We start from the raw sequence: 22,505 nt of genomic DNA on the forward strand, positions 1-22,505 counted from the left end.
TGGTTTGCTTGTTCCAGGTTGGGATGAAGGTAGTAAGGGAGGCTGGACAAGGTTAACTTGCCAGAGAAAACACTGGTACAGACTATTCCAAACAGAGCTAATTCATTAAGACAGCTTTGTAAGTAAGTACAGAATATATTTCAACCTACAAAACTTTTATTAGTTGCCCTTTAGAAGTATACAGGTTCTGAAATGAATTAAAATAAGTCTCGTTACTTGTATCAGGTGGTGGCTGTCTTCAATGAAGCTAATGTAAAGGAAATTTTTGTATGTTGTGTTGTAATATATACATTACTACTCTCTCTCAACAAAGCAAAAAATAGCTAAAGCCTTAGTGTATATTTCCTTGTCTTCCCTTCCTAGTTCCTTTTGACATATCAAGCTGAATGAATCCAGAGTAGATTCATTATTACCTCTCTATCTCTATAAAAACAAAACAGCCTTTTTGGTCTGTTGAGGCTTTTAACTGTTATTCAAAATGGAAGTAGCTTTCTTAATTCCGTCACTCCCTCCTTTACAAAAACGTTGTATTCATAAAAGCAGAACAACCTCTAAAGAAGACGTTAAATACAACCCATAATTCTATCTTCATTAGTAACCACCGTAGACATTTTTGTTGCATATTCTTCCAGGCATTTTTCTCTAAGGTATAAGACATTGAGTGTAATTATGTCAACCCTTTGCTCATACATCTTTAATGGTTTTGAATTTCTCAAAGTATGAAGCCTGTATTCTTATCATGGCATCCTAACCTTGCTCCCATCTACCTTTCTGGCTTTCTCCATCAATTCCCTTCCATGTGTCAGTCGTATATTCCTACAAACTCCTTTGTGGTTTGATGTCCTTGTTGCCCATCTGAGCTCCCTGTAGAAATTCTATCCACATTTAGTTTAAATGTTGCTTGATTCATGTAACTATCATGAGTCCTACCCTTGATTCCTCTCAGGCAGAATTAAATCCTTTTTTTATATAAAGCAGGATTTTACTGGTATGTCAGTCTGCTTTGTAGTGTATTTTGTTTGTATCACTCTCATGCCTTCTTATCCCCTGTTTTCATTCTCATATCCTACATTCACTGATTATAAGGTAGGGCAATAAGTTCACAGACTATTTTTTCATCTTGTACCTCCACAGAACCTGAGTCAGAGTCTTTCTAGCCTGTGATGAGAATGGAGTGAACATTTATTGTAACAGTTGCATTTATGTTGCTCACCTGATCATCTTTACTGTCTTTACCTAGCTGTATAAGGAATTAATACAATTTACACTCCAGAGAAATTGTATTTTATTTCATATCAGCACTATTGTCTCTCATACCCCTAAAACCTTAAAAAAGCCAACAGTCTTAGATTTTCCTTGCTGGGATTCATATTTAAAATAAAGCATGGATGCAGTGCTTTCAAAGTTTTTTGTGTAATTCACCTGGACTCATTATTGTACTCTGCTTGGTCATTTGTGAGGTGGTTTAAATTGTGGCATTTGCAAATGGTGTGCTCTGATCATAAAATAAATCACTTCACTGTGTGTTTATGAGGAAATGTATAATTGCGTGACTTCATTTTGTAATCACTGTTAGTAAGAGGAATCACAATTGATACCTGTTTATATTTTTCCTCAAGAATGGAGTTGAAGCTACTTCTAAGAAAAATGGAGCAGTTATTTCAGATAAAATGAAATTTAAAAAATTAGCAGACCTGACTTCTGGGTGCATTTGGCATGGTTTCCAGAGGTATTGAAGTCGTAAGACAAACATGGCATAGTTTTGTAGAGTTATCGATTTTACTCAACAATACTAGTAGAATGAAGACGAATAATTCTATCAGATAAAAATTTTTTTCAAACAAGTAAATACATTGTCATGATTTTTCAGGGTAAATGTGAAGATGTATTTGTTCTTTATCTTTTATTGTTGATTTGTTAGAGAAATTTAGAAAATAGTGATTTGAAGTAGAGGATATGAGAATGAGACACTGAGAAACATGTGTGGTACCTCATCCATTTTCCTGATTCCCAGGCAGAAGAAAGAACACGATTAGTTGTATAGTTCTCTGATTTAAAAAAGAACCACGAATTTGTCTAGAAAGATGTTTTTCCTGATCCAGAATTTTAACAGGAATTATGTGCCTTGATTAGTAGTGCTATTAAAAGCTTTTATTTAGATTTTGCAGAATCTGTAGAAAGAACTTTTTGACCTCTAGTAAAATTATTTCATTTGAGGTAGCAACACTGATCTTAGTCCTTGTCCTATTGTTTTACCTCTTGTTCAGTAGTAGCGGTTTAGGACTAGAGATATCTGCTTAATCATCAGAAATAGTGCTTGTTTACCACACATTCAAAATTGACTTCACGTATTGAAAATACAAATATCCTTTGGAAAGAGCTGCCTACTTTATGTTTTTTAATTGAGGACAGATCAGATACTACAGGTAGGAACACCTCACATTTTTCTTTGGAAATTAGTGTGAGTGTGGTGGAACCTACATTTTTTCAAAAGAAAGAGCTCTACATTTGCTTAGTTCCCAAAGTTCTTGTTTTGGACTCTGGAGGTCAGTGCCAAAGAGTGAGCCAAGTGGAGTTTTTACCTAACTCTCCAACTAGTAGCTTTACTATAAAAGCTTTTAATTTCTCTGGAAAGAGCCAAATAGTTGGGACATGTAGACATCTCAGATATTCAGTCTATTTCTTTGATCCTTTTGTTCATTACTGCACTGCTGAACCCTTCACTTTTTGTTGCTCAGTATGCTTTCTGTTTCTGAAGTGGAAGAAAAAATGAAGTCAGGAAATTGTCTGTGGTTCAGGACCCAGAAGTAGAGTTTAAGTTGAAACTGAAATTAACTTTTCCTCCCAAGACATACATTGTCATTTTTGTTTTACTTATATTAACAATTGCTTAAGAGATGGGGCTCATAAGCTTTTCTTCTAAAAAATGTACATTTTCTCTGTAGATCAAGGGATGGTAGTCATTTGTAATGTAGTGTGAACTAGTTCATTCCAAATGCTTTACTTATGTTTAGCTATATTAATATTTAAGTCTTAGCTTAGGATGCGTGGTGGTAGGGAATTTAGGGGCTATGAATATTTTTAGATGAATGAGGCTTTGGATTTGTAACTCCACCTCTATCCTTATGTTTAAAAGAGCATGGAGATGTAGAGGGTTCATGGAAAGAAATTGAGAATGTAGGTAAAATGCTAAAGACAGATTGGAGTTTGTCTCATGAGGTTTATTTTCATAATAAAGAATTTAGATCTCAACAGCTGAGGGTTGATAAAAATAGTTGTATGTTTCTTCAGGACCTGAGGTTTCAGTGACAGGTTACTGGTGGTTTAATTCTTTTCCTTTTAAAACTTTTTGAAGAAGCAGAGTATTGCTGAAGGGATTTTAATGAAAGCTGCATAAAGACCTTATTGTTATATATCATTGATTTAGAATAAGAGAGGACCATATCACCAAATTTTAGTTTACAATTTAGTTTACAATTTTCTTTATTATGAAAATAATTTGGTGAATAATATAAACAGTTCAATTACTCTCCTTGGTTAAAGCATTGTATCTTTATCCAAGATGCCAAGTAGATAGTTGGCTATAAGAAAATTAGATGAAGAAGCAGGTTTGAGGAAGTAAGGAACTCAAGAATGGTCAGTTACCACATTTAAGAACTTACATAAACATTATCTGTATCATAACCTATATCTGTGTCTGTTGTCCTTCTTCCTTTTCTTATATTGTTTAATACTTAAGGGAAAGTTATTTCTTTCTTTAATTTTGAGTTTTTAACCATCTAACTTAGTGTCTTGCATATAGTAAACTCAATAATTTGAGCAAATTAAGAAATAAATGCATGCTGAAGAAGTATCCATTGGGGATAGCTTTCAGAATGCTCGTGGTTATGAAATCACGGCTCAGTTACGTGAAGGAGCCGCAAGGCATGACACTCATCTTGAAGAGAGTTTAGAGCATTGTGACCAAGAGCCAGCATTTGTCCAGAAAAGCAGAATTCTTGTTTGTATCTGAAAACTTGCACAATATATGTTTACCAAGTATGTATGTAGTTTTCAGTTACAAAAGTTTTTTGTATACATAAATCTTTATTTTCTTTGTCATACTTTTTTGTTGCTTCTTTGTCATACTTTTCCTACTTTCCAAGTTTTAAGAAGAGAAGAGGGTAATGAAATTGTCTGGAGTTTGAGGTCATTCTCTAAATTTTGTCATTTGAACTTGGATTAATTACTTAACTAGGAGCTTTAAAATAAAACAAATAAGAACAGTAGGATAATGGAAACCAGTCATTTTTTTCCCACATGGACACAGGTAACCATTTAGACTTCATTTAAAAAATAGTAAGTCTTGGGAAAGAATTCCCTGGTGGTCCAGTGGTTAAAACAGTGCTCTTTCACTGCTGAGGGGGCCTGGGTTTAGTCTGTGATTTAGGAAACTTAAGATTCCCACAAGCCTTGTGACCCAGCCACTTCACCCCAGTCCAATAGTCTGGCACTTATTTGTGAGAAGTAGTACAATATGAATTTGTTTTTATTTTTCATTATGTTACGTTCACAAGTCATGGGGAGAAAGATGCTCATATTTAGAGTTGATTCCTTTTTAGTTATATGAGTTTTTTAAATGGTATTCCCACATTGCAGAAAGCAGAGGGGGAAAAGAGAAGCCATCATTTCAGCTCCTGGTCTTCCTAATGTTTATGTTTTGTTATATATAGCCTTTATTGTATATAGTTTTATTTGTTTAACCTACGTATGTTTTTGGTTATTGTTTTATATATTTTTTACTTTATTATATTTTTATATATTTTATTTTATAAATATATTTTATATATTTATTATATTGTATACTATAAATACATTATTATGTTTACTTTTGTTTTGTTTTGGCTGTACCTCAAAGCATATGGGTTCTTAGTTCCCTGACCAGGAATTGAACACGCATCCCCTGCAATGGGAGCATTGAATCTTAACCACGGGACTGCCAGGGAAGTCCCTGTTTTTGTTTATTTAAAATGGTGGCTATCATAGGTACATAAAATTGTATGTTGCTTTTTCAGCGAAATTAAGTTTTCAACACTAGAATGAGTTACTCAGTAAATATCATTAACTTGTGCAAGTATTGAGAAAGAGGATCTGAAAAATTGTGAAAGCTTTTCAGATGTGTAGTATGCTAACCCTGTGATTCAGTCTTTCTGTTGCTAGTTAGGGATCAGAATGTTAGCTATCAAGGGACCAAAGGAAAGAAAATGATAGAGTACAGTATATCTAAGGAAAAAAATGTAAAACAAATACAGTTTAGTTTTGTGAAGTTGGGAGTAAAGCTAAGTCTGCATTTAATAGGACTACAGAGATGTTTTGGAGAAAACATGTTTGTTTGTTTTGTGTGCTAACTTGTTTTGAATGATTCTGATTTTCTTGTTTGATTCCCCCTGCCCCCCGCCCCCCCCCACCCCCCTGCCTTTCCCATCTCCTGAATCTGCCTTGTTGTTTTTTTTTTTTTAAGAATGCCAGGCCAGAAACTGTCACTAATGATGACGAAGAAGCCTTAGATGAAGAAACAAAGAGAAGAGATCAGATGATCAAAGGGGCCATTGAAGTTTTAATACGGGAATACTCCAGTGAGCTCAATGCCCCCTCACAAGAATCTGACTCTCACCCCAGGAAGAAGAAGAAGGAAAAGAAGGAGGACGTATGTGTTACTGATTTATGCCAGCAGAATCATTTCTATAATTTACATTTATGCTTTCATTACATTCCAACTTATGAGGGGAAGATAGAATGACTGGCATTTATAACAATATACTGTTAAGGCTAATTTGACCATGTTTTATCTTCCTTTTTTTTAAAACCAAAAACATTCCTGTTTTTACATTTTTGAAATGCAGTGACATGGAAGCTTGTGTTTGTGGATTCATTAAGTAAGGGGGGGGAAGGACAAACTTGAGTGATGGATAGAAATTAATATTAAGGAGTAAAGTTTTTTTCCCCCCTTTGGCCACAGAAGAGCTGGCCTTGTTTTGCCTTACTCCCTAATTATTTTTCTCTGCTCCAATCGGGATACCAGATCTTGTTCACTGAGGATTTTGACCCATTTTCAAATTTCTAAGCCACTTTTCCTTATAAACCACGTTTCATTTCACTCCATCAGCAGTAATGCTGTTGGTCTTATAAGTGGAGTACTATGAAAGACCAACACAGATGAAAACTCCTCTCCAGTATTGTATTATCACCCACTTTTGTCAGTCTAAGCTAATTGAACAGTAAGGCGTGCAGGTTGAAAGAAAATGTTTGATTTTCTTGCTTACTTTCATTTGGATATACTTAATAGAAATTATGGGGAGAGTTCTGTAAACATATTGGAGGTATATTATATGAATGGATTGTATATGCCCTGGAAAAGTAGTACTGTAAACATTGTGAATTAATATCAAGGCATTTTCACAGTTCATACTGTTCTGGATTTCATTGCCTTATTAAGCCATCGTCAGCTTTCTTTCTGATACATCAGATGCATTTTTATTATTTGGCTGCTTCTTGCTTCTGTGGCCATAAAAAGCTGTCTAGTGAAGTGCCAGTCATTGGAAATGAAATTGGTAAGAGTCCATCAGGTATAGGGTAATAGAGACCTGTAGAGTTTGTTCTTCCTCTTTCCCCTTTAATGGCAAAGGAAAAAGTACCTAGACACCTTCATTTGAAATGGTTTGAGGTGAGAGAGTCAAAAATTCTGCTCTGTGGCAAGAATTATTGGTTTTGATTGTTTCCTCTCTCTTGGAAAGGATGAATAAAGTCTCACATTGCTAGTGTGAGATCCTCCTTATTCCCCTGGTTGGGGGTGTTGGAAGGAGTGGAAGTGGTAGGTGATAGATTGAGTGAAATCTCTTTTGTTATCAAGTAATTTAAAATGAAGAAAGTGTTACAGAAATCTGACATTGCTTATAGTGTAAACATATAGAAAATTGTTTTTCAGAGTCTCATGAACTGTTTGTTTTAATCTTTGTGGATTTTTCCGCAGATCTTCCGCAGATTTCCCGTGGCCCCACTGATCCCTTATCCACTCATCACTAAGGTTCGTTTACAGCTGTAAAGTAATAAGCCTCCAACTAAAATGAATAAATTGAAAAAACAGTGTTTACTGCTACTTGCCAGATGTGTGATTCTTGTCTTCTTTACTATTTAACTTAGATTTGTTACTATATAAGGTCTTTTTAATTTACTCCTGTGTTTTATAAAGCCTGTACAGAATATCTAGCCTTTAATTTCTAGTTGTATCAATATAGATTGATCTTTATGCATTCCTACCTGTCCCCCTTGTTTTTTAGGAGGATATAAATGCTATAGAAATGGAAGAAGACAAGAGAGACCTGATATCTCGAGAGATCAGCAAATTCAGAGACACACACAAGGTAGTATTCTTGTTTTTTCACTTGATACCCATCTAGACTTTTTACAGAATCCAAAGCAAACAGACAAAGAAAAAAAATCAACCTTACAGTAGAATATGATTTTAAATGCTTTTTTGTCTAGGTTTAATTTATACTTAGATAGAAACAAACAGAAGACCAGTGCCATATTAGAGTAGTCCTTGGCATATTGTATGTAGATTTCTCAGTTACTGACTACTCTGCAGTCATCTCACTTTAATATGAATAAAAGCTAGTTTTATTTTTAGATTTCAACATAAACATCAAGGACAGATTTAAACAATTCAAGGGGGCAGCAGAATAACATACACTGTAGTGTATTTCTGGGGGCAGTTATTTAACTTAATCTTAGGAAAACCTTTTCTTTAGAGCTGAGATTAAAATTTAAGATTATATTTGTGTAGATTTAAGTTGAGAGGGGGAGATTTTAAACAGTAGGTCAGTGGTTACCAGACTTACCAAATTTTAGATGCATGGAAGAACTGTAAATTCCCATAAAGCTAATCTATTCATTGACCCCCACCATTATGATAGAGATCATATGGTGACTAATGCAAGATGAAACTCTCAGCTTGGAAAGTAACAAGGAATAGGATGTAAGTATGAGCTTCTGTTTTTTATTATATTTATGGATGCCCCCTCAGAAAAATATGCAAAGGGGTAACTGGCTTGGAAATGGATATTTATGCATAGTAAATCCCACTCACGAATTTTGCCTATTGAAAGCTTCTCTCAATGACAGTGCATCTGTGAATGTTCGCTGGTATTGAAGGTGATGCTTACGGACAGTGAAATGCAAACACTGCATGAAATGTATTTTGATGCTGGAGATAATAAGATGTTACTGGTTCTTACTCCTAAGATTGAGTGACCTTTAACTCAATGAGATGTTAAGTGTTCATTTTTTATTTTATTTAATCTTATGTTTTTCTTATAGCTTTCAAAATCCCTTATTGACAGTTAATGTCATAGAATCAATGCTGCTGAACACATTATCCTGATGCTGAGCCTTAGCTCACATAACACAGGACTTTTTCAGGAATTAAGTATGTCTAAAAGCACAAATGTAGATTTCCCAATTTAGAGTTAAAAAGTTAGTCTGTGGGAAGTCATTTTAGAGGTATATTAGGTTCAGTACTCAAATTCGGGGTCTGTGTAAGCTTGAAAGCGGTATACAGTATGTGTGTGTGGTTTGCCCCCCTTTTGTTGTTATTTGTTAAATCCTGTCATGTCACTGGTAAAGTATGAAGAAATAATGTTTTAAAAAATCGATTGCAAAGATATTTGCTTCAGAGTTTGAGAAGCTGTCAGGCCTTTGACTGCCTTACACGTATTTCACTGTGGGGAGAGAATGTTTTGAATTTCCAAAATGTGCTTTAAAAATAAAATCAAAGTGAAAAAGAAAAGCCGTTCTTTTTATTGGGTGGTATGGTTAAAAGGGATATTTGAAACTCCAGTAACAAAAATTGAGCTCAGTGAACCTTTGCATGTTTTGGTATGAGTTTATTAAATAACCACAGACTGTCAGGGTATCAGCGTGGCAGGGGGCGTCCATTTACAGCACGGACGAGTCTGAAGAGAGAATAAGGTAAGATTTATGTTTTTTTTTTTCTGTCCTTTCCTCTTCATTATTTCACTACTTTCTTAAATCTTTTTAGATTCACTTCATTTTTTCTTTCTCCAGTCTTTGTGTTAAAAAAAATATATATATATATGTGTGTATGTGTATCTACTTACTGCATATATATTATAAAATCTTTTAGAATTGTGTTTAGTATGGACCAGATTCACTCACTTTTTCATTTACTTAGAAGAAAACTTTTGAAATGAGTTCTGAAACAAATTATTATGTAATTAAATGGAACTATACATTTCAGAAGTAAGGTATAGTGATTAAGCAAAAGTAGAACAAATTGAGGGAATCTACCAAAAAAATTATTATTGGAAGAGCTAAAATAATCTGTAAGTATTATCTCAGAAATAAACAAATTTCTTTTAAGTGTATGATACTGAGGTAAGTTTCATATAGTATAGCCTCATTTTATGATACATTTAAAAAATTTCATCAGATAACTGTTTCAGAAATTAGAATTTGCCCATTTAAATAGCTTACAGTTTCTGTCCTCTTTCTGCCATTTCTTTTCTCTTCTCTTTGTAATTTCAATGTATTCAGTATTGGCTTTGCCTCCATTCCATTTTGATATAGACTGGCACCACAGCTGAATATATTGATTTCTCATGCATTAGCTTTTCTTTCATAAACCTCTGTCAGTTCTCTGATCCATGAGCGAGAGAAAAAGAGTATAACAGGTAAGATTGCTTTTTTAAAGTTGTTTTAAATGCTTTACATGACTGAGAAAAGAAAAAAATGCACATTTTATTGTTGTAATTTAAATTTCATTTCTATGACACTAAACATGAAAACAGAGGAAGAATGTGTTTTGTTTTTGTTTTGTTTTCCCTGTTTGGGTTTTTTTTTTTTCCCCTGAGTTTGTGTAGAAACTGTGTGGTACACTGGTAATCTTGTCAGGGTACAAACTTGGTCTGACTTTGTTATTTGGTTTATTTGTGAACCATGTACTTGCTCTTCCTCCCAGAAGCATAGCTTATAGGCAAGGTTAATCCAGTGTTGGCGATCCATGTCCTAGCACAGCATCTGTAAGTTAATATGCAATCATTCCTTCCAAGGATGGATTTATCACTGTTGATATATTTCATTGTCTTATAGGCATAATGGGTATAAATATATTGCTTTAAAATTAAGCCAGAAATTAATCTTATTAAATTAAAATACTATGATTATGTACCTTTCTGCTTGAAGTGAGTGATTTTCACTTTTTGTATTTGGTGGGCTGTCCATCTTGTAATGGTGGGAGTAAATGTTTCCATACGTGATAGGGCAGATAATGGCTGAATTCACATTGTCTTTTGGAGGGTGGGCAAATCAGAGGGCAGAAGACTAGTTGCATTCCAATGACCTTACTCTCTTCCCCCACCTTCCCCTTTGAAACACTCAACTAATAATCCTTAGGTAATGTCTGGGGTTATAGTTAGCAATAGTTATCCCACTGATTTAAAGAAATTCATAATGGGAAGAATTACATGTTAGCTAAGTGATTGTATTTCTAGAAATTATTTCAAACCATCACATTCCTCACAGTCATTTTACTTATTACATAAGTCATTGAGTGGTCAGCCACACTTGACACAATCTCCCAGCATCCAAGATTGGAGATTCCTGGTCTATGTAGAGTATATGGTTTTGCACGAAATCTGTCTAGGCTTGTGATTGCTTCAGTTTAATTTGTCAAATAAAACCTCTAGTATTTAATGTTGAAGTACCAGTGGTTTGGTTTTGCTATTGTTCCCAGTATTGGGCATTGCGCCGGGAAGAGTCTGAATATTGGAGCTAGAGAGCTAACTCTAAAAGTACTTTTGTTGGTTTCTAGAAACTGGAAGAAGAGAAAGGCAAAAAGGAAAAAGAAAGACAGGAAATTGAGAAAGAACGGAGAGAAAGAGAGAGGGAGCGTGAAAGGGAACGAGAAAGGCGAGAACGGGAACGAGAAAGGGAAAGAGAACGTGAACGAGAAAAGGAGAAGGAACGGGAGCGGGAACGAGAACGGGATAGGGATCGTGACCGGACGAAAGAGAGAGATCGAGACCGGGATCGAGAGCGAGATCGGGACCGCGATCGAGAACGGAGCTCAGATCGGAACAAGGATCGGAGTCGATCAAGGTAAGGCTGTATGAAGTTACTGTGTGCCTGATAGCTTTAATAGAATCACAGGTTAGTACATTGGGGCCACTTACATTGATGTGATGAGAGAGTTCCATGGGCCACAGAGCATGCCTGGCTTGCTGTCTCACACACGTGTGAAATATTGGTTAAACTAACAGTTTTCAACTTTGGGTTAGTTTCTGTGTGAAGCCAGTTTTTACTCAGATCTAGCATACACCAGTCGTTCTCCCAGTGTTTGGATAGGCGTGATTCCCTTGGTCAGTGGGCGCTGTTTTTAGACACTAACTGAGGTCTCCTGCGCCGAAAATCAGCTCTAGTTGCGCTGCTTCTAGTTCCTGGTGTTTAGTTGGTCCCATAAACCACTGGTTGGTCACACCTTATCTCCCAGACAAGTTAGTCTTTTCTTGATGGTTCCTAGTGATTTCACTTTTGTTTTATTTAAAATTTTCTCATCATTATATAGATTTCCTATGGGCTATCATCTCCAATTCTTCAGGAATGAGGGAGAGCAAAAATGAACAAAGAGAAGGGAGTGAGCAGAAGGAAGCAGCAGAAAAAAGGAAGAGAGGAAAGTTCACTTTTTTCCCAAGCTAGTTTTCATATATACATTACTTTGTTGAGATATTCCACTTAATTGTAGGTGAAACGAGGTCCACCAGTTACTGAAATTCAGTGCTTTTTAATCTGTAGTGGGCATTAAATTCCTTCCTCCCCTGGAATAACCATCATTCTCTTGAATAAACACTGTTAAGATTTGACATGTATAAAATCATGGTTTTATACATGTATAAGATGGTTTAATACTTTTTCTAAGGTATATTGTTTCATATATACATGTATTTGTATTTGATTAGAATCCATGGCATCACAAATCTGCCGTTTGGTTTTATCCCTCTGAATTAAATGCATGAGAACTTCTTACTGCTGAAAGATGTATAGTTAACCCTTGAACAATGCTGGGGTTAGGAGTATCAACTCTGTGCAGTCAGAAATCTGAGTATAACTTATAGATGGCCATCTGTATACAGTTTTTGTGTCTGTGGTTCTCTGTCCATGGACTTGACCCACCTTGGATTGTGTAGTGCTGTAGTACCTATGGCTGAGAAAACACCACTTGTAAATATGTATGTGCATGCTCAGCTGGTCAGTCGTGTGTGATTCTTGGTGACTCCATGGACTGTAGCCCACCAGGCTGCTTTGTCCTCGGGATTATCCCAGCAGAAATACTTGCTGACCCAAGGATAGAACCCGAGTCTTCTGTGACTCTGGCATTGGTAGGTGGATTCTCAGACACTCAGCCACCTGGGAAGGCCCCATATATAAATGGACCTGTACAACTCAAACCAGTGTTATTCAAGAGTTAGCTGTAGTTCTGGTTTATGCATGCAGCATGCCAGAGTGCTGTTTGCTTCACACCGTTGCCATTGTCTGTATTGGCTTGATCACTGCTGAAGTTGACTATCTTGTATCATGTTCATCGGCCCTTAGTATTTTTCTTATTCCGGATTTTTTTGTTTGTTTTCTGAGATGCTGATAAGCGTTAACATCGAGTTTAGAATGCAGTTCAGAATTTGGGGCTAGAATTATATTCTGTGTCTTTCTGGCGTGTATGAGGAGTTTACAATTCTACAGAAACCCAATGCTAAATTCTGGCTTGTGAGTTTGTGTCTTATTTCATATTGTCCTCCTTTCTCTTGGTTTCTAAAAGAAAACAGAGGATACTGACAGATTTTTACAATCTTTTATGTAGAGAAAAGAGCAGAGATCGTGAAAGGGAACGGGAGAGGGAAAGAGAAAGAGAGAGAGAACGGGAACGAGAACGGGAACGTGAACGAGAGAGAGAGCGAGAAAGGGAACGGGAGCGTGAGCGAGAGAAGGACAAGAAGCGAGATCGAGAAGAAGATGAAGAAGATGCATATGAACGAAGAAAACTTGAAAGAAAGCTCCGAGAGAAGGAGGCTGCCTATCAAGAGGTAAATTGAGGGAATGCTTTTATTTATAAAAGTTGGTACTTAGTAGGTTAGTCAAAAATTTCAGAACCTTTTGTATACATTTTTAAAACTTTGGACAATTTCTCTTTTTAGCGCCTTAAGAATTGGGAAATCAGAGAACGAAAGAAAACTCGGGAATATGAAAAAGAGGCTGAAAGAGAAGAAGAAAGAAGAAGAGAAATGGTAATTTTCTTGTTTAAAAATAAGTGGTTTTTCAGATAAAAATCAGATCAAATCATTTAAGTAGAAGTGACTTTATAATTAAAAAGTATCATCTCTCATCAAAAACCCTGAGCTCCAATATAAATAATATTTCAAGTGAAGTTGAGACAGTTTCAGTACACCAAGATGTTTCTTCCTCCTATTCTTTTTTAAAATATTTATTTTTAATTGATTGATTGCTTTACAATATTGGTTTGATTTCTGTCATACATCAACATGAATTAACCATTGGTGTACATATTTCCCCTTCCTCTTGAGTCTCCCTCTCACCTCCTTTTCTTCCTGTTTTTCACATTTTGGCCTCCTATAAACTAAATTATCATTTGGCATATTGTCAAAGTAAACCTGTTATAGAATAATGTATAAAATGAGGATTTATAGAACTTGCTTTGATTAAACATCTGCAGCATTTTTTAATTTGAAGAGGGTTTTAGAGGCTTTGATACTCTCGGTGTAGTATATTTGGGTGAAGGAAACAGTCTTACGAGAAGATCTGTTTTTAGAAATCAAAATTACTGACTTCAGTATATAGCAGTTATGAGTTATTGTTTTTCCTTATGTTACTATATTATCCTTCCTTTTAACTACATTATAATAATAATGAATAATGCAATTCTTTTTTGCATTTACACTATTTGATAAGCTAATAGTGAAGCAATTGGCATAGGTTAATGAAGTAAAATGATGAAAAGATAATATATTTTATCATAGTATTTGCTTCTATAGTATGTTCCATATGTTCTGTCTTTGCCAGAGATTCATGAAAGTTTCTTTATCTCCAGTTTGGAGTCTATTCTCCCAAAAACATCATTAAAGTTAGGAACCTTCTTCAAATAGCTTTTGAACATGAGACATAGATGGAATTTTTGTAAGTAACCAAAGGGGTGCATACAGCAATTAGATAGTATGGGTTTTCTGGATGGCAGATCTTTTAAAGTCCTAGAATTATTTAAAGTGATTTTGATTTCCCTGGATTGTAGCTCCCATTCTATAATTTGTTCTTAACCCTTAGGTTAGAAATAGAGAATAATATAGTAAAAGACAAAATACTTTTAAGAAGTGATTCCATTTCCTATAAGCAAATCTGAAACCTGTCTTTCTAGAGAAAGGTTTCCTATTAGTAATTTTTTGGGGGGAAGCTTAAAAAACCTCCAGTTAGAAAATAGTTACTTGTCAATTGAAAAATGTTCAAGGAATTTGAAAAATGTTCAAGGAACAGAAGTATGTAGTATAAAAAGTGAAAGTTTGTATTCCTCATGAGAGGTGACTTAAGTTAATATTTTAGTACATACCTATGGATCTTCCTGTGTTTCATCTAGATATTTGTAAATATGGTCATCACTACCTGGCAGTCTACTTGCATTCATTTGGCAGATTTTGTGTTAGGTCCTGGGTGTATAGGAATAACTAATACTTCTTACTCTTTAAACAATTGGATAGTATTGTCAGAGAGATGAAGTAGTTACTGCACTGTGTGCATGACTGTTTTGAGGTATGGTAAAAGTGTGTTTACAATATTTTGGGAGGGGAGTACAGAGAAAGTGATTAATTTTGTCTGTGGGAAGGAGTTGGTCATGAATAGATGGTTAGATTGGGGAAGTTTTTGTGTGTGTGTGTGTGTGTTGAGGGGGTAGTCTTTACAGTGATAACATTTGTAGACAGGAATCTACATCTGCTTTTCATATAGATACAATAGTTGTTGGGCTTCCCTGGTGGCGCTAGTGGTAAAGAACCCACCTGCCAATGCAGAAGATGTAAGAGATGAGGGCTGCATCCTGGGTGGGGAAGATTCCCTGGAGGAAGGCTTGGCAACCCACTTACCTGGAGAATCCCCATAAACAGAGGAGTTGGCAGGCTACAGTCCGTCCATAGGGTCGCAGAGTCAGACATGACTGAAGCGACGTAGCACGCACACACAAAAGTTGTTAATGTAGTAGAGATGTAGATTATAAATACTAACTTTAAAATATTTTTATATCTATATAATGATTAAATAATATTTCTGTGAAATATAATAGTAGTTGTATTTAAAATTCCAAAAATAAGAGCAAGAAGTTTCTGTGCTTTCATGTTTTGTGTACTCAGTCTGGCATTACCTTTAGATTGATACATAAACATGATTTAAAATTTTAATCCTTCATTTCATAAAAACTACTATTTGTACCATCTTCCTGTAAATGAAAGTGTAAAATATTCTTGTCCAGTTAACAAATTCAATAAGATAACTTAGTTTTGTTTCTTGGTGTGCTCAGGTTTCATTAGAAAAAAATTACTATGAAGATTATAATACATACGGAAAATTTTGTAGCATACTCTGGTTTCCATTTCATAGATAAGTTCTAAATCTGATTTGCTTTTTAAAAAAATATTACTTATTTTTAATTATTTTTGGCTGTGCTGGGTCTTTGTTGTTGTGCATGGACTTCGTTGCTCCATGGTATGTGGGATCTTCCTGGACCAGGAATTAAATCTATGTCCTATGTATTGCAAGGCAGGTTCTTAGAATCACTGGACCATGAGGGAAGCCCTGATTTGCTTTCAAGAATAAAAGATTTTAAAAATCTAATGTTATTTACATTTAATATATGAAGTTTATGAGAATTGAAAAAAGTTCAAGTGGTATGGATAAGAAAAATTTGTTCCCAAGAAAGGGGAAAATGTAATTAAAACTGCTTTTATATTAATTTTCCACATTTTGTCCTTCATTTCTTCAAAGGCAAAAGAAGCTAAACGACTGAAAGAATTCTTAGAAGACTATGATGATGATAGAGATGATCCCAAATATTACAGGTGAAGAAGCCTTGCTTTATGAACTCACACTATCAGTTTATTATTAGCTGTAGTTTTTGCACTAGAGAGTGCAAGTTCACTCAGTGGAGTGAGAAAGAAAAATCTTTGAATTTATCTTGTAATTACCCCTGTAGTCGATAATGCTGTTTTCCAGGAGTTGGGGCCTGTTGCAAAAGAATCGACAATTCTATGGATCTTCTTTGGAAGGAAGTTCATAATAGTATTATAACAGATGAACTTTTCTTCATGCATTTTAAAGAACTTCAGTTTTTATAACAAATTTCAACATGCCTTCATGATTATCTAAGGTGGTCTAGAAATTTTTGTCTTCAAGGATTTCTAGAGTGCTACGTAGTAATCTGAGTCCCCCCCTCTCCTACCCAGTTACTTTACTATTATGTGAGATTTGTAAAGCCTGTCTTTTCTCATCTCTTCCCATGGCTTTTCTTGACTTCTCTCATTCTTTTAACACTTACGGCACATGGTGAAATTGTTTGCTTTGTTCTGTTCCCTCCATTCCAAACTATCGTTTCCCTAAAGTTACGGGCATTGTTTTGATTTTTTTCTTCTCACTTTCCTGAAAGAATCTAGGCATGTAGTGAATGCATTTAATATGTAAAATTTAATACACTGTAGGCAAAATAATCAAAACATTGGAGTAACACCTTATATTGAAAGAATGCCAAGGATTTGATTTTGTAGAAAATGCAAAATAAAATTACTGAATCATAAATAGCAGTACGTTATTTCTGAGATGTAATAAAGTGTTAGATAGAACCTCTGCTTTCTCTCAATTATGCCCTGCTTCCTTCTGTGATTTTTTTTTTCCCCCCACAAGGAGAGGAACTGATTTAAATTGAGCACACATCGTTTCTCGGCCTTTTGGCTAAGATTAAGTGTAAATTGAACACACAAAACTATTATTAGGGATATTACTACTCCTTGTATTAAAGTTTCACAATTTGGCATCCAAGAAAACAAATTATGTGTTACAGAGTTTCCCTGTGGAATAGGTATAAAATGAGCGCATTCTTCGCTGAGAAAGCCACTTTTTCTTTAAAAAAACCTGTTTTAGATACACATTTAGAATGACTTCATTCTGAGGCATGGTGATATGTGACAAGACAGTGCTTACTTATTCAGCATTAACCTGTAGAGAGCATGCTGTCTTGGGTGTTCTACAGATAGAGAGCATTAAGACAGTCTCCAGTCTCTTAGAATGCAGCTTTTAGTATGGAAAGAAATTGCTTTTGGAGACACTGTGTGTAGTAGTTGCTGACCTTGAGTATTAAGTCAGGCCTCTTGTGATATGCTTTTGCAGAGGAAGTGCTCTTCAGAAAAGATTGCGTGATAGGGAAAAGGAAATGGAAGCAGATGAACGGGATAGGAAGAGAGAGAAGGAAGAGCTGGAGGAAATCAGGCAGCGCCTTCTGGCAGAAGGGCACCCGGATCCAGATGCAGAGCTCCAGCGGGTAAGATGCATTCGAAACAGTGTTCTTTTAAGACTGTCACATCATTTTAAGCCAGCCGACTATGATGGAGTTTATAAGGGAAATGTTTATTTTCCATGCATCTTGCTATTTGGGGGGAAGATATTAGTACTTTTTATTATGCAAGTCATCGGTATTAGTTGATTTAAAGCATTATTTTCAACATCTTCTATATGTCTTATTCCTTTATTTCTGTGAAGTGTTACTTGTTAAGTGAGTGTCTTTTAATGTAACTGTATTTACGAACCTGTCCTTCCTTATGTGTCATCTGATAGTAACTTTTGTAGTTCTCTTGTTGCCACCTTAAATATTTTGGTTCCAAAATAAAGATGTTTTCGTGAACAGCTTGTCATTTAAAAGGAAAAAAGGAAAACTCTGTCGTAGGACATGGCATACCAGTTCTTGCTTTTAAGAATAGTATGTCATATTAGAAAAGTTTTTACTTAGTGTATCATGAATCTAATACTGCAAATTCTTCATGTCAACTTTAAAAAAAATATCTGTTATATGCTGTTAACAGAAACCTTGTCTTCTTACATGTCCGTTTTATTTTTCACAATGAAATAGTATTTTTTCTGCTAATTCAGTACTTACGTGAGTAAATAGAAACTTCAGGCAACGTAGAAGCCAGTAATGAAAAAGTCATTTCTTATCAGCCAGTTATAATCATTTTAAAGTGTCTGGTTATTTTAAAAATGTTTTCACACATGTAATGGGAATATAAAGCTGTTTTCTAATTATGTGGTGTTTTCTAATGTACTTTTTTTATTTTTAAATTTTTTTGAAGTATGGTTCATACACAGTATTCTATTGGTTTCAGGTGTTTAGCAATTTGATGTTTATTATACATTATGGATTGATACATCTAGTAACCAAGTAACCATCTGTCACCAAACCAATATTGTTATTATAACAATATTGACTATATGCCTTATGGTGTATGTAACATTCCCCATAAGTTTTTTTAGTAACTAAAAGTTTGCACCTCCTAATCCCCTTCACCTATTTTGCTTGATCCCCTCTGGCAGCCACCAGCTTGTTGTGTATATGTGTGAGTCTGTTTTGTTTTCTAATGTGCTTTTGCATCAGGTGTAATCTTCTACACAGAATTTCTCCAGTTTCAGCCCATGTATCTATTATCTGTTTATGGCTGTGCTGGGCCTTCTCTAGTTGTGGTGAGTGGGGGCTGCTCTTCATTTGGGTTGTGCAGGTTTCTTGTTTTGAGGACTTCTCATTGTGGCTCGTGGGCTCTGGGTCACATGGGCTTAGTTGCCCCTTGGCATGTGGGTTCTTAGTTCCTGAACCAGGTACTGAACTCATGTCTCCTGCATTAGCAGGCAGATTCTTTTTTTTTTCTTTCTGTTAAATAGTAATTTTATTGCTTTAGTACAATACACAAATTTATGCAACCAGGGCAGAGGCTGTGGATGACTCATATTTCCACTTGGGGGGTAGGACTCGTTTGGTCTTGTAGTATCGAGCCAACTGGTAAATACGGCTCTCATTCAGAATCAGAAGGAATTTAGCATCTTTATCCTTTCGGTTCCTCTCAAGATGCTTTCGAACAGCAGCAGCTTTCTTAATTAAATGATAGAGATCCTCAGGGAGATCAGAAGCAAGTCCTTTGGACTTAAGAATTCTCAAGATTTTGTTGCCTGTCACAAAACGTACTTGTGCAACACCAGGAGAGTCTCTCAGGATCACACCGATCTGTGAGGGAGTCAGGCCCTTCTTGGCCAGTTTGTATATCTGTTCCTTCACATTGTCAGAAGTGAGCTTCAGCCAGGTAGGGACGCTGCGATGGTAGGGCAGAGCTGACTGGCACAGGCCCTTCCCGGGAGCGTGCATGCGACCCATGATGGCGACGGTGTGGTAGCAAAAGGAGAGAGAGGGTGGGAGAGCCCAGCAGGCAGATTCTTAACCACTGGACCATCAGGGAAGCCCTGCCCATGTGTCTTTTTTCCCGTACCTTCGTACCTTCGTCGTCATGACAGTATTTTTAGTATTTTAAATCCTTACCATTGTAACATTTAGGTTGAGGAATGTTATTATGTTTTAATTTCTAAGTACCAGTGGGTTTGAATGCCATGCAGATTCTTTAGTGGTCATCGTACTTCCTTGTGAGTTGATAGATAGATGGTGATACGCAGACTTCAAATTTTTTTGTAGTTCACGATACATATTTTTACTTTTGTTTTTTCTGTTTTTGTTTGTTTTCATGCTCAGAAAACTTGCTAGTCTATTCATCCAAGTTTTTAAAATACTCTTATAATCCTTTATTATATTTTGTAGCTTCAGGGGGAGTGTTCATTTTGGTATAGGACTTTGACTTCAGAATTCTCCCTCTGTGCCACTTCTTCCTTTTCCTATTTGTGACTGTACCTTCAGCCATTATCAAGAAATAAAAAATGATTATGTATGACCAGGCTGAGGATTTGAGTTGCCTCTTATGTATTGTCTGTACTAGTCTAAAATTTGTGATTATAATTTCTTTAATAAAAATATAAAAAGACTTTTTCACTTTGAATTAGCTATTAGCAGTTAACCTCTGTCTTCTCTGAAAAGTGGATATAAGCCACTGAGGAATGCTAATATATGTGAAATACCAAAAAAAAAACATTTTGCAGAGTACCTAATATATGCTGTGGATTTACAGATTCTGATTATAGAAGGAGGCAGTGTTTTATTCCTGGTGAAAAAGAAAAATAGAGGTTTTGTGAGATGAAAAAAAACAGAGCTGGTTGAATTGAAGATCAGTTCAGTTCAGTCACTCAGTTGTGTCCGACTCTGCAACCCCATGAATCGCAGCACGCCAGGCCTCCCTGTCTATCACCAACTCCCAGAGTTCACTCAGATTCACGTCCATCGAGTCAGTGGTGCCATCCAGCCATCTCATCCTCTGTCATCCCCTTCTCCTCCTGCCCCCAATCCCTCCCAGCATCAAAGTCTTTTCCACTGAGTCAACTCTTCAGGTTCATTTCAGTTAACCAGGTTATTTTCTGGGTTTTTAGATGGAACAAGAAGCTGAGAGGCGCAGACAACCACAGATAAAGCAAGAACCAGAATCCGAGGAAGAGGAAGAAGAAAAGCAAGAAAAAGAAGAAAAACGTGAGGAACCCATGGAAGAGGAAGAGGAGCCAGAGCAAAAACCTTGTCTCAAGCCAACCCTGAGGCCCATCAGTTCTGCCCCATCTGTCTCCTCTGCCAGTGGCAATGCAACTCCCAATACTCCTGGGGACGAGTCTCCCTGTGGCATCATTATTCCTCATGAAAATTCACCAGATCAACAGCAACCTGAAGAGCATAGGCCAAAAATAGGACTAAGTCTTAAACTGGGTATGTCAGCATTTTTTTTCCTTCCTTTTTCCTTCATTTCCCCACCCCCTTACAACTACCTCAGTTTTGCCTTAAGGAAAAAATAAATATGCGCTGCTTGGTAGGTAGATAGAAAAAGATTATTTAAAACTGCCTTTCTAGCTCACAATTGTTTTCATAGTTCTACTAGTGCTCCTATATCTGCAGCTGCCTCGAGTTCTGAGAAGAAGTGAAAAGTTAAATTTTCTAGCACTTGTGAGTAGTGAGTTATTTTTTACAGTTGGGATCATTCTCTGAGATTTGTGGAAGTACATTTACTCTGCATTTGAGGGATGGTGGGTTGTATAATGTGACATTTGAAGCTTAAGTTGCCATGCTAATACAGTATTTTTACTATAGGTGCTTCCAATAGTCCTGGTCAACCTAATTCTGTGAAAAGAAAGAAGCTCCCGGTAGATAGTGTCTTTAACAAATTTGAGGATGAAGACAGTGATGATGTACCCCGGAAAAGGAAACTGGTTCCCTTGGATTATGGTGAAGATGATAAGAATGCTGCCAAAGGCACTGTAAACACTGAAGAAAAACGCAAACATATTAAAAGTCTCATTGAAAAAATCCCTACAGCCAAACCTGAACTGTTTGCTTATCCCCTGGATTGGTCTATTGTGGATTCTGTGAGTAGCAAATTATATTTCATCCTTTTATTACAAGTTTTTGGTTCTGAATATAGCACATAACTCAGTTTAAGGAGGGTGATAATGTGGCTAGAACCTTGACACGTGCTGTGCTTAGTCACTCAGTCATGGTCGACCCTTTGTGACCCTGTGGACTGTAGCCCACCAGGCTTCTCTGTCCGTGGGGACTCTCCAGGCAAGAATACTGGAGTGTTTTGCCATGCCCTCCTCCAGGGGATCTTCCCAACCCAAGGATTGAACCCAGGTCTCCTGCATTGCAGGCAGGTTCTTTACCGTATGAGCCACCAGGGAAGCTCAGAGTCTTGAGACTCAGTCAATGATAACACATTATTGTGAAAAGTCTTAGTGGTACTTGAAGTTTTCATAAATTAGAAGCAAATAATTGTATCCTTATACATACTTGTTTTACTTCAACTTGTGAATGATGTTACTCCTCTATATTTTAGCTTTAAGAAAAATTAAGAGATTATATAGGCTTTTTAAGTAAGTGTAATAAAAAGCTCTTCAACTTAGTGTCCGTGCTTTATTTTACAGATATTGATGGAACGACGAATTAGACCGTGGATTAATAAAAAAATCATAGAATACATAGGTGAAGAAGAAGCTACGTTAGTTGATTTTGTTTGTTCTAAGGTTGGTCTTTTACTCTCTCCACCTCCAAATATTTGTTACATACTTTAAAATGTTAGGGACTTTCTAAATTGGATTTTTTGTTGGGCCAAGTCATTGATAATTTAGTTTTAATTACAAGATTCATGGCTACTTACATGTACCCCTCTATACAGTTTGAGACCCCACACCAAGTGCTTTCATTTCAGAGGGTCAAAGGAGACAGAATTGCTGGC

The 22,505-nt window shown here is 36.1% G+C and overlaps 2 protein-coding genes across 2 annotated transcripts in view; one reads left to right on the forward strand and one right to left on the reverse strand.

Annotated features, from left to right (window-relative positions):
• Positions 1-22,505, forward strand: part of RBM25 (RNA binding motif protein 25) — a 49,624-nt gene that overhangs the window by 21,665 nt on the left and 5,454 nt on the right. The window contains exons 7-17 of the mRNA XM_052646366.1: positions 5,501-5,686; positions 7,010-7,063; positions 7,317-7,400; positions 10,868-11,154; positions 12,908-13,130; positions 13,242-13,331; positions 16,087-16,160; positions 17,482-17,632; positions 20,662-20,986; positions 21,365-21,639; positions 22,195-22,293. Coding sequence (XP_052502326.1) covers positions 5,501-5,686; positions 7,010-7,063; positions 7,317-7,400; positions 10,868-11,154; positions 12,908-13,130; positions 13,242-13,331; positions 16,087-16,160; positions 17,482-17,632; positions 20,662-20,986; positions 21,365-21,639; positions 22,195-22,293 — 1,848 coding nt within the window. The remainder of the gene's footprint in view (positions 1-5,500; positions 5,687-7,009; positions 7,064-7,316; positions 7,401-10,867; positions 11,155-12,907; positions 13,131-13,241; positions 13,332-16,086; positions 16,161-17,481; positions 17,633-20,661; positions 20,987-21,364; positions 21,640-22,194; positions 22,294-22,505) is intronic.
• On the reverse strand, positions 19,052-19,507 carry LOC128053884 (40S ribosomal protein S13-like). The gene has a single exon (XM_052646367.1). The coding sequence runs from the start codon at positions 19,505-19,507 to the stop codon at positions 19,052-19,054; it is 456 nt and encodes a 151-aa protein (XP_052502327.1).

The sequence above is a fragment of the Budorcas taxicolor genome, chromosome 10 (genome assembly GCF_023091745.1).
Source record: "Budorcas taxicolor isolate Tak-1 chromosome 10, Takin1.1, whole genome shotgun sequence".
NCBI classification, from domain to species: domain Eukaryota; kingdom Metazoa; phylum Chordata; class Mammalia; order Artiodactyla; family Bovidae; genus Budorcas; species Budorcas taxicolor.

Excerpts from the sequence above, each read along its gene's own strand:
- LOC128053884 (XM_052646367.1), bottom strand. The coding sequence starts at position 19,507 with ATGGGTCGCATGCACGCTCCCGGGAAGGGCCTGTGCCAGTCAGCTCTG.